The sequence below is a fragment of the Lasioglossum baleicum genome, chromosome 9 (genome assembly GCF_051020765.1).
Source record: "Lasioglossum baleicum chromosome 9, iyLasBale1, whole genome shotgun sequence".
Lineage (NCBI taxonomy): Eukaryota > Metazoa > Arthropoda > Insecta > Hymenoptera > Halictidae > Lasioglossum > Lasioglossum baleicum.
In genome coordinates, this window is record NC_134937.1 from 4,378,534 (window position 1) to 4,391,522 (window position 12,989).

A 12,989-nucleotide genomic window follows, 5' to 3' on the forward strand; every position below is an offset into this window, starting at 1 on the left:
GTAATGCATGTTCTGTTGGTGTGTCCTGTGTGTATGATCCTGTGATGTAGTTTGCGATCGTGTTTGACACCTGTGTTTGACATACCTACCTTCGCAACCGTTTACCTTCAAACCTACCCTACAATTCCACGATCTTACATCCAACGCGATCATGGATCAATCTACGCTTGCCGCGCGAAGATCATTTTGACTCTCTCACATCAGGTTTTCCGACCTCGATCACTACCGTCACCTTGTCCTCGGGTCTGGTTTCCTAACCGTTGCCGTCAGCGTCACCGTCCGTCTCGTCCGCGGCAATCGCATACCTTGATAGCAAGAGTACTCACCCACAACTTGTTCCAGATGTTCGGCTACGATCGAAACGTTCACTAACTTCGCGAAAGGAATTACAGACTCGGGTAGATCTGACTCCAGCTCATCGGTTGTCAGGTGCTCAGTGACAATTACACCTTGCTGAATGTCGGTCACACCCTTAGCCGTCTTACTTTCCGGCTTGGTCACTTTGAACTCGGACGCAGCGTCCTCAGGTTGAACCTCAGTTTTCAGAGCAACCTCCCGTTTGATAACATCAGGCTGAGCAGAGGCTTCTTTCGCCACGCCCTTGATCACCTCTTTGGCTTCCTGTTCCGTTGCCGTCACTTGAGTGACCTCAAGGCTTTCGGACACGCGGAAGGAGACTTCGGCTGTCGCTGTCTTTGTCGCCTTCTCCACGACAAGCATCCCTTCACTTTCCTGCGTTATCGCTTGCGTTTGTTCAATACTTTCAAACGGAATCTGTTCAGGTACTATTTTCTTAGTTTCTGGTTTCTCGGATTCGCCCAGTTCTTCCGTAGCAGATGACGGTATCACCTGCGATTTCTGAGCCACCTGGATACCCAGGAGACTCGGTTGGGCAGTCTGAGCTGTTGGCTCGTCCGGTGTTGGCAGACCAGTCTCTGCTTCGCCGAAGGAGACTTCTGAGACTGAAAGTGAGAGCAGTTCTTCCAATTTCGGTTTGCCTTTCTGCTCTTCAGGAGCTTTGGGCTTCGGAAGTTCTTCCGCACTAGCCATCGTCAGGACTTCTGACGTTTCTGCTACTTCTATACTGTCCAATTTTGTAAGAGCTTTTTGCTCCTTAGGAGCCTCGGGGTGTGGCATTTCTTCCTCTGTCTCTGTGGAAACTACTTCGGAAACGGTGATGAAGCTCATCTCCTCTATATCGGGCTTGCCTTTCTGGCCCTCTGGTTTCTCCAATTTCTCCAGTTCTTCAACATTCGTGACTGTGAGAACCTCAGTCTTCTCGGCTACCTCTCTGCCAAACATCTGAGGCTGAGCGATCTTCTCGCTGGGCTTCTCAGGCGATGGTAAAGTGTCTTCAAGCTCACTGGACACAACTTGTGAAACTGTAAGTGATGTTAGCTCGTCCAGCCTTGGTTTTCCTATCTGTTCTTCAGGTAGGACAGGTTTCTCCAGCTCTTCTACGTTTGTTACTGTGAGAACCTGGCTTGTCTCGGCCACTTCTCTGCCAGTGAACGTTGACTTAGCTGTCACTGTGCTTGGTGTTACTTTGCTCTCTAGAACCTCTTCAGTTTCATGTGATACTGTCTGGGAGATTGTTAGCGATGTTAGTTCCTCGACATTCGGTTTTCCTTTCTGCTCTTCAGGAGCTTTGGGCTTGAGAAGTTCTTCCGCGCTAGCCATCGTTAGGACTTCTGACGTTTCTGCTACTTCTATGCTGTCCAATGTTGTAAGAGCTTTGCGCTCCTTAGGAGCCTCCGGGTGCGGCATTTCTTCCTCTGTTTCTGTGGAAACTACTTCGGAAACGGTGATGAAGCTCATCTCCTCTATATCGGGCTTGCCCTTTTGGCCCTCTGGTTTCTCCAATTTCTCCAGTTCTTCAACATTCGTGACTGTGAGAACCTCAGTCTTCTCGGCTACCTCTCTACCAGTCATCTGAGGCTGAGCTATCTTCTCGCTGGGTTTCTCAGGTGATGGTAAAGTGTCTTCAAGCTCACTGGAGACAACTTGTGAAACTGTAAGCGATGTTAGCTCGTCCAGCCTTGGTTTTCCTATCTGTTCTTCAGGTAGGACAGGTTTCTCCAGCTCTTCTACGTTTGTTACTGTGAGAACCTGGCTTGTCTCAGCCACTTCTCTGCCAGTGAACGTTGACTTAGCTGTCACTGTGCTTGGTGTTACTTTGCTCTCTAGAACCTCTTCAGTTTCATGTGACACTGTCTGGGAGATCGTTAACGATGTTAGTTCCTCGACATTCGGTTTTCCTTTCTGTTCTTCAGGAGCTTTCGATGTTGCTAGCTCCTGCGCGCTGATCATAGTCAACACCTGCATTGTCTCTGCCACATCACGACCAATCAGACTAGGCTGCGCCATTTTTTCTGTAGGTACTTCCGGACTTGGCAACACGTCCTCCATTTCAGTGGACACTGTCTGCGACACTGACAAAGAGACATACTCCTCCAAACCAGGAACTCCCCTCTGTTCTCCAGGTTTCTTTATCTCGGACAGAATGTCTACATTGCTCATGGTTAACACCTCCATCGTCTGGGCCACGTCCCTGCCGATCAGACTTGGTTGAGCTGCTCTTTCGACAGGCACCTCAGGAGTAGCTAAACTGTCTTCAGCTTCGTGAGAAACTACTTGCGAGACAGTCAAAGGTGCCAACTCTTCGACCTGAGGCTTGCCCTTCTGCTCTTCTGGGGCTAGTGGCGCCACAAGCTCTTCTGCGCTGGCTACTGTCAATACCTGCATTGTTTCGGCAACGTCTCTGCCAAGTAGACTGGGTTGAGCTGTCTTCTCTTTGGGGACTTCGGGAACCGGCATAGCTTCCTCCAGTTCACCAGACACAACGTGGGATACTGTCAATGGTGTCAGTTCATCTAGCATTGGCTTTCCTTTCTGTTCCTCTGGTCGCTTCAGCGTAAGATCTTCTGTTTCAGCTATAGCGGTGATTTGAGTGGTCTCGGCAGCCTCTCTGCCGAGTATGTTGAAGTCCGCTTTTTGATCTTTAGGCGTGGCCGTCAGAGTGAGTATATCTTCGGCTTCGTTCGAAATCACCTCGCTGACTGCTACGGACGACAGTTCCTCCACTTCCACGGTACCTTGCTGCTCCTTGAGTTGCGTCATCTTCTCCAGAGTCTCAGTCGTAGCGGCAGTAATCACCTGTAGTACTTCGGGAGCCTCTCTGCCAGTCAGGCTAGGCTGTGCTTGCTGCATTTTCGGAGCTACATCTGTTGGCAGAACGTCTTCGACCTCGTTGGAGACTACCTCGGTGACGGTAACCGTGCTAAGCCCCTCGAACTGAGGCTTGCCTTTTTGTTCTTCAGGCTTGAACTTCCCTTCGAATGTCTCTTCCCGTTCACCAACCGTAGTTTCAGTCTTCACCGCGGTCTCGATGACCGTTTGAGTCATGGTCGCTTGAGTGGATGTCTGTTTCTCTTCATGAATCTCTTGGGTGGACTGAATACTTTCTATCATGGACCCTACCACCGTCTCGTGTAGGCTGATGTCCTGAGTAGCTTTGACACCTTCGCGTTTCGGAGCGACGTCGAAAACGGTCTCCTTGTCTTCTGTGATGGTCTCGGAAACTTGCAAAGACTTAGCCTTCTCGATATCGACGTCCGCTTTCTGAGTCTGGGGCTTGAACACGCCCTCGAAGCTTTGTTCGCTTTCCTCGACAATATTTTCATTGATGATGAGACTCTCGAAGGTATCTTGCCCTGGTACAGCCACTTGCGGTGTCACAGTCAATTCTTGGGTCTTATCGGGAACATTCACTTGAGATTCAACCGTCGTTGTCTCGATGATACTACGTTCAGCGATGATCGTACTGGTAGCTGTCTGAGAAGCGTCCATTTTTTTCTCTTTCAACACCGACTCGACTTCAGCAGATGTCACTTCGGTCACAGAAACGCCGTGACCCTCTTCGAAAGTTGGTACCGCGGTGGAGGTAATAGCCTTGGGATATTTATCAAATGTTCCCTCGCTCTCCGCGCTGGGAGTCTCTTCAACGATGATCGGTTGCAGAGTGTCCTGCGTGGGCTGAGCCTTGACTTCGTGCTTCTCCAGCGGTTGAACCGAACCTGTACTCTGTTCGACGAACACCTGAGCCGTCTGGGCGATGTCCATGCCAACTTTCGTGAGCGTCACCTCCGCCTTGTTCTCCTCGTGCTTCGTGATCGTCATGGTGTCCTCTTTATCCTGCGTGATGACATGAGCAACCGTGATACTCTTGCCTTCGACAAAAGTAACGGTAGCGCTGCGTTCGTCGAGCTTCATCTTCCCCTCAAATATGGTACCGTGTTCTTGAGGAACCGTCTCGCTGATATCAACACTTTCTAACGTCGTCTGTGTTGGATGTGCCTCTGCAGCGGCTGGTTTTGCCAGTTGAGGCACCTCTCCCAGTCCTTCTCTAAGGTTAACCTCCATCTGTTCGGCAACCTCTTTGCCCTCCATCGCTGGTTTTGCTACTTCTTCTCGAGGCTTCTTCATCTCTGAGAGATTAGCCTCGACGTCTTGCGTCGTGGTGGCTTCCGTGATGGCGATGAAGCGGCTCTCGTCAACCGTCACCCTAGCACTGGTCTTCTGCAACGTCAACTCCTCGACTTTGTCCACTTCCTTCTCAGCAAGCACTTGCTCCGTCGTCTCGACCGTCTCGAAAGGCTTCTGGCCTATCTGCGCCGTCGCGGTGGTTGGTTTGATGATATCCACCTCTCCTGTGCTCTGCTGAGGAATGATTTCGGACCTCTCAGCGACTTCGTGGCCTGAGACGATGACTGGCACAGCCGATCGTGCTTTCTCCTCCTGGATGGTCTTCAGGACTTCTTCTCGATCGGCTGCACTGATCTCCGTGACCGTGGTCACGCGCTTACCTTCCTCGATAGAGATTTCCACCTTTTGTACCACTGGCTTGAATTTACCTTCGAACGTATTCTCCTGGTCTTGAACGATGTCCTGGGTGACCAGAACGCTTTGGTACGTCTCTTGCGACAACTGTGCTTTCTTCGCATCGGGTTTCTCCATAGTAACTTCCGCAACAGAGTCTTCAACAGAGACTGCCGTTGTTTCAGCGATTGCACGAGTAGTATCCAATCCAACGGTTGCTGCGTGTTTCGACGGTGCTTCTTCGGAAACGTACAACGATTCCTTGTCGGCTGGTGTTACTTGGGATACTGTCACGATATTCCTACCCTCTTCAAGGTCGACGACAGCTCTCTTATTCTCCGGCATCAAACCTGGAACGAATTTGTCTTCGCTTTCCTGCACAACAGGCTGTGACTCAATCAACGGATTGAATGGAATATGCTCCTGCAGAGCCGTAGCTTCGGACGGTTTCTCTTCAACGAAGTCGCCAGTGCTGAAATCGACCACCTGCATCGTTGTTTGTGCTACTATGTGCCCACCGACTAAGCTTTTATCAGCAGTCTTCATCTCTGGCAGATCCTTGGCCTTGTATTCTTCTTCTTTGTCTTCCACAACTACTGTAGACACCTGTATTCCTTGATCTTCGACTACAGACAGGTCTGCCAGAGCCTGCGCTGGTGCTTTATCTTTGTCTAGGACACCTTCAGCCTCTGTGGGCTGTGTTTCCGAGCTGATCACCGCTTCCAATGGGATGTTCGATGGTACAGCTGAAGCAGAGACAGGCTTCAGATCTTCTAACTTTCCAGCACTAGTGTCGACCGTGATCTCAGTCTTCTCTGCGATCACATGGCCAGCAAACTGAATGTTCGCCTGTTTCTCTGACGGTTTCTCAGGAATACGAAGGACATCTTCCTTATCTGCTGTGATTTCAGTAGTCGTTGTAGCGCTGATAATCTCGTTGATGGATACTTCAGCCTTATTGGATACCACTGCTTTGTCTGTGAACTCTTTCTCAGTCTCCGACACAATGGTCTCGGTCTGCACGATACTCTCGAATGGTAGCCTCTCTTCTGTAGCAGCGAACGCGACTGGTGTTGGTACAGTTAGGTCTCCGGAAGTCACGGCTGGGGTGATCTCCATTAGCTGAGCGACTTTGTGCGCATCAAAAGTGGGAGTGGCCTGCTCGCCTTGAAGCTCCAGCTTCTTAAAGTACTCCTTCTCCTTATCCGACGCGATCGTCTCGATGACCGTGATTCCTATGCCTTCCTCGAAGGACACGTCGACCATCTTCTTATCAGGTTGCACAAAGTCCTCCATCGGCTTCTCCAGGTCACCAGTAGCGGTCTCCATTGTGATCATACTGTGGAAGGTGACATGATCGGTGGTAGCTGTCGCAGTGGTCGTCTCCTGGCGCTTGAACTCGTCGACGTTGTCAGTAGTAGTTGTCTCACTGACTTCAGCCACGATATGAGTCGGAATATCCAAAGTAGCGGACTTGATCTCAGGCTTCTCAGCTTCGGGCAGAGAGCTCTCTTTGTCCTCGGTTGTCACAGCGGAGACGATCAAGCCTTCACCGGTGACAAACTCTAGATTCGCTGTCCTGTCAGATGGTTTGATCTCGGTAAACGGTGCTTCGGTTTCTCTGGTTTGAACTTCTTCAGAAATCGCAGCCTCGATCGGCAGTATCGTGGTCTTAGGTTTTGTCTCCAGCATCGATTCACCAAGAAATTCGCTTAGGCCAGTATCGCTCATCACCTCGAACGTAGACGCAACTCCTTGAGTAACAATGTCTACAGTCGCTTCCACGCCTTTAGGCTTCTCTTTTCCAGTGAATATGCCCTCTTTGTCTTCAGGGTAGGTAATCCCAACGACGATACCCTCTTCTTCTTGGAAAACTACTTCCACATTCTTTGCCTCAGGCTTGACGTCCTCCTGTAGCGAAGATTCTTTCTCGGATACAGACACTTCAATCTGTTCGACCACCTCCAATCCACTCTGCTGTTGACTCGCGTGCTCCTCCTTCGCTTTCTCCTCTTTCAGGACGTCAATGTTGTTCGCGATTACCGTCTCCTGCATTTCAGCTACTTCGTGACCGCTTGTGATTCCCATTGTGACTTTCCTCTCCTTTGGCAAGTCCTCGATTTGCAGTTTCTCCTCGCTCAGGACCGTCATCACTTCTGTCACCGTGAGCTTTTCTGTCTTCGAGCAAATCTCCACATCAGCGCTCTGTGTCACTGGGCGAACATCTTCTTCTCTGACCTTCTCTGTCTCAGCGATGTTGGTCTCCGTCACGATTAGCTCCTCCATGGTGTCGCGTTGGAGTATAGCCATTCCTGGTTTCGGTTGTTCTGTGCTAATGTCAGCGGTGCTTTGGGCTACCAAGGTCTCCGATTTCAGCGCCACAGAGTGGCCAGATATCAATGGCTGAGCCTTGTAGTCCTGCGGCTTGGCGTCAGGACTGTACACGTTCTCTCGATCGTGTGGGATTACTTCGAGTACCGTAGCACCTGACCTAGGCTCTGTGAGCTCTATTACTGCTGTCTTACCGTCTGGTTTGACATCTGTTCGGTACAGATCCTCTTTCTCGGCTACCTCCTGCATTGCTACAGTAATGCTTTCCAGAGGTACATGAGATGGCTGAGCTACACCGGAAGCTGGCTTCTCGTCCGGTACGTATTCTCCGGTTGGCGAATGTGTTCTCACTTCTTCAAACATCGGGGCTACTTGGGTAGTGAACTCTGTGCTGGCGTAAGCGCCTTTTACCTCCGATATCTCTGTGTACTCTGACTCTTTTTCGCTCGCGATCACCATAGTCGTGTGCAGGCTCTCAATCTCGTTCATCATGACCTCCGCAACCCTGGACTCTGGGACTTTGTCTTTCTGAACCGACGCCAGGTCCTCGGCGACTACGGTTTCATCCACGACGGTCTCCTGCAAGCTGATAGGTACTATCTTCGCTACCCCAGAAGATGGAGCGTCTTTGGAGATCTCGCCTAAGTTGTCCTCTGGCTGAGTCATCTCGACTTCCAGCGATACGACCGGATGCGTGGGTACTGTTTTACCACGGTGGGACTCTGGCATTTCGAAGATCTTAAGGTCAGCTTCCTTCTCGATCGACGTAGTCTGGTACACTTCGACGCCTCTGATTGCATCGTAGCTTGTCTCCACCACCCTCTCCTCCGGTTTCACCATTTCCTCCATTGTGGACTCCCTGTCGTGAGCCAGGGTCTCTTGAACCATCTTGGCCTCTGTTAACTCCACCGTAACAGTTCCACTCTCTTGGATGTACTTCAGCTCGTCTTTGAAGTCTGACGGATAATCCGCTGTATGGATCTCGGATATCGTAACGTGTTCTTCCGGTCTGATCGACGTCTCAGCCAACACTTGAGTGGGCTTCTGCTCCGGATGGTACACTCCTTCCGACTCCTGGACAAGAGTGCTCGAGATGGACCCGATTTCGAGCGAAGATATTGAAGTCTCAGCTGTTTTGGTAGCTGGCTTGTCACCTGGCTGATAGTCCGTCTCTTTCTCAGATGGAATAGTCTCTACTGTGACAGCTGATGGTATCTCGACTACGTTCAGATCAGCCTCGGCCTTCTTCGTCTCTTCTATCGTCAAAGTGGTCTCTTTGTCTTGCGTTTGTACGGTAGACACCGAGACTCCTTCCAGCAAAGTAACATTAGCCACAGCTTCGAAAGTGTCGAGTTTCCTCTCTGTCACATAAACTCCCTCGCTCTCTTGAACAACGTTCTGTTCGATTATAGCTGTCTCGTTACCGTAAGAAATGCCAACCTGAGCTTTTTGGCTAGGAGGCAGTCTTCCAGGCACGTATTCACCTTCTTTCTCAGGTGCGTGCATCTCTTCAGTCACCCGCTGTCGCTGGGAAATGATGGTCTGTGTTGCAATCTCAGTGGGGACTATCAGCTCTGGATAGTACTTTCCTGGCTTGTCCTCTGGACGAACTTCTTCGACAATGAGCGGCTCAACTGCAGTAACGTTTACTCTAGGCTTCGCGGGTACTGTCTTCAATGGTTCGAATTTGTCCTCGACTATACCTTCTTGGACTTCATACACGGACAGACCTATCTGCGACAGGATAGTGTCCTCAGCCTCGGCAGTCATCGGTGTCACGAAATCCTCCGTGGGCACCTCTTGTTGACTGACCATCGTCTCGTAAACAGTCGTAGCCTCTTGAACAGTCATGCTGACGTCTGCTGTTCTACTGAGCTCTTGCTTGGTGATGGCTAGGCTCGAGACACCCGCATCGCTGGCCAGGGTCTCGCTGACGATTAGACCCTCTGATGGGACTATCGCTGGCGTAGCTTCGTACGATGTAGGCTTGAAGGTGTCTGAAAACTCACCGGTGGATGCCTGTACTGTAGTCTCTGTGATAGAGTAGGGCTCCACCGGTGATATTGATAAGGATGCTTTGCGTTCGATAGGTTTGATCTGGCTGATGTCATCGATCTCTTTCTCTTGAACGGGGACCAGTTGCTCTGTTAGGGGTGTGATGGTGTCCATCGTTAGCTTTGCTTTCTCTAACTCTGGTTTGCCAGGTGCCTGTTCGATCGTCCGATCTAGAGGCACCACTTGATGACGTTGGCTAGGAACGTTCAACATGATGGAGGACACCATGTTGTCTCCCTTCACTTCAAACTCCTCGATCTCCTCCAATTCGACCTCATCTCGACCGATTTGTGACCGTTTCGGCTTCAATTGTTTCCTTCGTTTCTCTATTATCTCTTCTTCTTCTTCTTCTACTTCTATCTCTTTCTCTATCTCCTCGTGTTTCTTTTCTTTCTGAGTCAGTCTACCCTTCCTGTCTGTCTCTACGATTACTGTCTCTATCTCTTCCTCGACTTCCTCCACATCCTTTCGCTTCTTCTTCTCCCGTTCCGTTTCTTCGATCTCTTCGATCTCTACAACCTGAACCCCCTCTTCCCTATCTTCCTTTTTCTCTTCGATCTGTTCCGTTGGTATTGTATCTTTGCGTTTGCGCAGTGTTGTGTGTGCCTGCCGTGTGTCCTCGTATTCTGTGGAAAGTATGTGAGAATTTTCGTGTCAATCAATCGCGAGTGTACGGTAATCACTGTTCTCTCTCTTTGCTCTCTCAATCGCTCTCTCGTTCGCACTTTGCTATTACAAATTGACAAAAAAAAACCATTCTCTGTTTTGAAAAAGACTCCATGCGACGAACCATTCTCGAGCGGATGCTGCTTGCTAAGGACAAGAATATCGTGCTTTCAACGAAACAAGAGTCAATCAAAATCCTACGGACAGTGCACGCCGAACGAGCCAATGTGAAGATTAAACGGAAAAAAAGAAAAGTAAATGTTGTGAGGAAAATGTACAGCAGACAGAGTGTGAACAGCGTGTTTCCACTTTTATTCTACACGGCTTCCAAAGGTATCGTATCATTTCTTTTTTGTTGAATCTGTTCCTTTAATGCCTTTATTTTTAATGACAAATCGTTAACCGATACTTTCAAATCATTCGTTGTAACCATTAAGGTGAAAGCACCAATAGTTGACCAGTTAAGAAAAATTCTTTGTGTGAATAATAGTAAATGCCTCTCTCTCTTTTATCTTTTATTAAATAGAGAGACTCTATGCGTGAAAATGCTGTTTGAACTTTTTACATTGTGCAACAAAGCTAACTTTTTTAAAATGATTGTTTTATTCAAATTTTATAGACATCTTTGAAAATTCAGTAGTTGTGTCACAAGTTGACCATATGTTAGGTAGTAGTTGACCATAGTAAAGCCAGAAACACTAAAGGTTATAACTAGACTGCGAATCTTTATGCATTCATAGAAAAGTTGAGTAGATGAAATTCAAAATTGTTGGAAAATTTTTAAAATTGAAAATGTCAATATATGATTTCTCCTTTATTAGAATCATCAACGGAAGAAATAACATTCAATTTGATTTGTACTTCTTGCAATCGATGCAAACAATTTTATTAATTTTGTATTATTTTTCACGTTTTCCTGAAAAATGGTCAATTAGTGGTGCCTTTATAAGTTCGAAATATTGCTATAGTATGAATTATTATTTAAGTAGGTTTATCGATATTGAAATAGATTATAGATTTTAATAAGAAGTTGAATAAGCAAGAACGTAAATTGATACATATTATACGGAACTTATTCAACAAGTAGTTTTTGTTGTTGGTAATTATAAATATTAACCCCTTCAAGACACTTAAAAGTCATCAGCTACAGGAATGAAATTTTTGGAAAAATTACCTATTTCCATTTTTAAGTTTTTATATTTTCATACAAGTATCATGTGTAATACTCTACATGATTAGACTGCAGATTTTATGCATTTATGACACAGATGAGTAGATCAAATGCGAAGAAATAAAAACATTTAGACAATTTAAAAATACTGTTTCATTGTTTTCAACTCTATAAAATTATTAAAGAAAAGATATAGGTGTCTATGTATTATATCTTATAATTCATGCAAACAATTTGTATTTTGTATAAAAATCCGCAGTTTAGTCATTATCTTATTTCTGGCATAATAAAATTTAATTGAATGGAGGAGTTTAGACATTAATAACTTCCCATAGTTGACGCAATGAATAACTAAAAGGTAACAAAAAATTTTGAATAATTTATAATTTGAGCACAATATATAAAACCGTTTAATTATTTTTAATTAACTGTAATCACTGAACTACGGATCCTTATGCAATTATGGGTTCTAAAAATTTTCAAAAAATGCTATGATATAAAATATGACGGAATTAAGTACGATTTCAATTAATTTCAGATCTAAAAACGCTACTACAACGGAAAATAAGATTCTATTTTATCCCACTTTCTCTCTTAAAATTTCTCCGCCAAAATAGAAAATTGCATCAACATCCGCAGTTTAGTAATCATTTTGTAAAAGTATAAACTTGTACGAGCGTTCTCAGTCTACTAACAAAATTTCCCTAGGTTATATCAATGTATAATTTACCCTCGATTTAGTAAGTAAGTAAGTTTGAATAGTGTTTGAATAAGGTTTTTATAAAATGTCTCAGCTGGGTCAATATCAACATTAATTCGTTTAAAAGTGTCGCTGTGAGTTTCGGAATGTAAAATAAAGTTGAACAGTGTTTTCATAGTATAGTTACGATGTCTCTGGAATGTTATAGAGTAGTGTGCAGTGTAGCAGTGTAGCAGTGTAGCAGAGCACTAGGGCATTCGTTGTTTATTAACAGGTGGTGCGTGTGTGAGTTTCGTGTGGTAATAGAAAGTAATAGTACAGGCCGGCCAGAAGTCAAACCAACATGAACACAAAAATAAGAGATGCTTGTCTGTTACACATCGTGCTAACTACCAACAGAAACAAATTAAAAAGAAAAATAACATAACAATCTCTCATTCAATTGTTTTGTATGTGGGACAACATTGTTATGCAGAAATTCATGTGAGTGTGTAATTTGAATGTGTAACAGTAACAAGTAATACAACATGTAAAATAGTTGCTGTCTACGCATCACCAGAAAATATTGGAAACCATGAAATATCGTATTTGTAAAAATACGTAACTGTTGTAGAACATAGTTTTTGCGAGACTTCGACAATATCAACTATCCAAATTCCGATTAAAATAACATTAGGTCGTGAGCTAAATCTTTGCTGAAACTAAAAATACCTTCGAGACAATTATACAATTTGCATTACTTATAAAAATGTCGTTGAAAAATCAAATGAACGCTCTCGGAAATTCGTTGTGATCGCAACAATTTAGTTGACGACCTAGTAATGAAGACGTGAAAATGATTATTAATTACAGTGTATTTTCACGCGTATTATTTCACAGTTTCTTCTAAGACTCTACACTTGTAGAACACGAGAAAACTACACAACTAACGGCACGGTACGTATAGTAACACAAAACTGATTATAATTCAGAATGAAACCCATGGAATATACATGAACCGAGGCACAGATTGTATCTTACTTACATTAAAAACTGTATTAGCAGCGCGAAGCTCATATCGCGAAGCGTCGAGTTTTGGTGTTGGATCGGATAGTGATTAAGAGGACAATTACGTTAGGGTAAGAGAACGTTACTATGTAGGAATACGGCGCGTGGAAAGCATAGCGGCTTAGGCAGACATATTTTACT

General features: G+C 46.0%; 1 protein-coding gene across 20 annotated transcripts in view; it reads right to left on the bottom strand.

The window, feature by feature from the left end:
- The window catches only part of Sls (sallimus), a 335,820-nt gene that overhangs the window by 44,435 nt on the left and 278,396 nt on the right, over positions 1-12,989 (bottom strand). For 19 of the 20 annotated variants that reach the window (XM_076431149.1, XM_076431143.1, XM_076431152.1 and 16 more), the window contains one exon: positions 327-9,890. The exons of the other annotated variant lie outside the window; for it this stretch is intronic. In XM_076431149.1, coding sequence (XP_076287264.1) covers positions 327-9,890 — 9,564 coding nt within the window. The remainder of the gene's footprint in view (positions 1-326; positions 9,891-12,989) is intronic. 20 annotated transcript variants of the gene reach the window in all.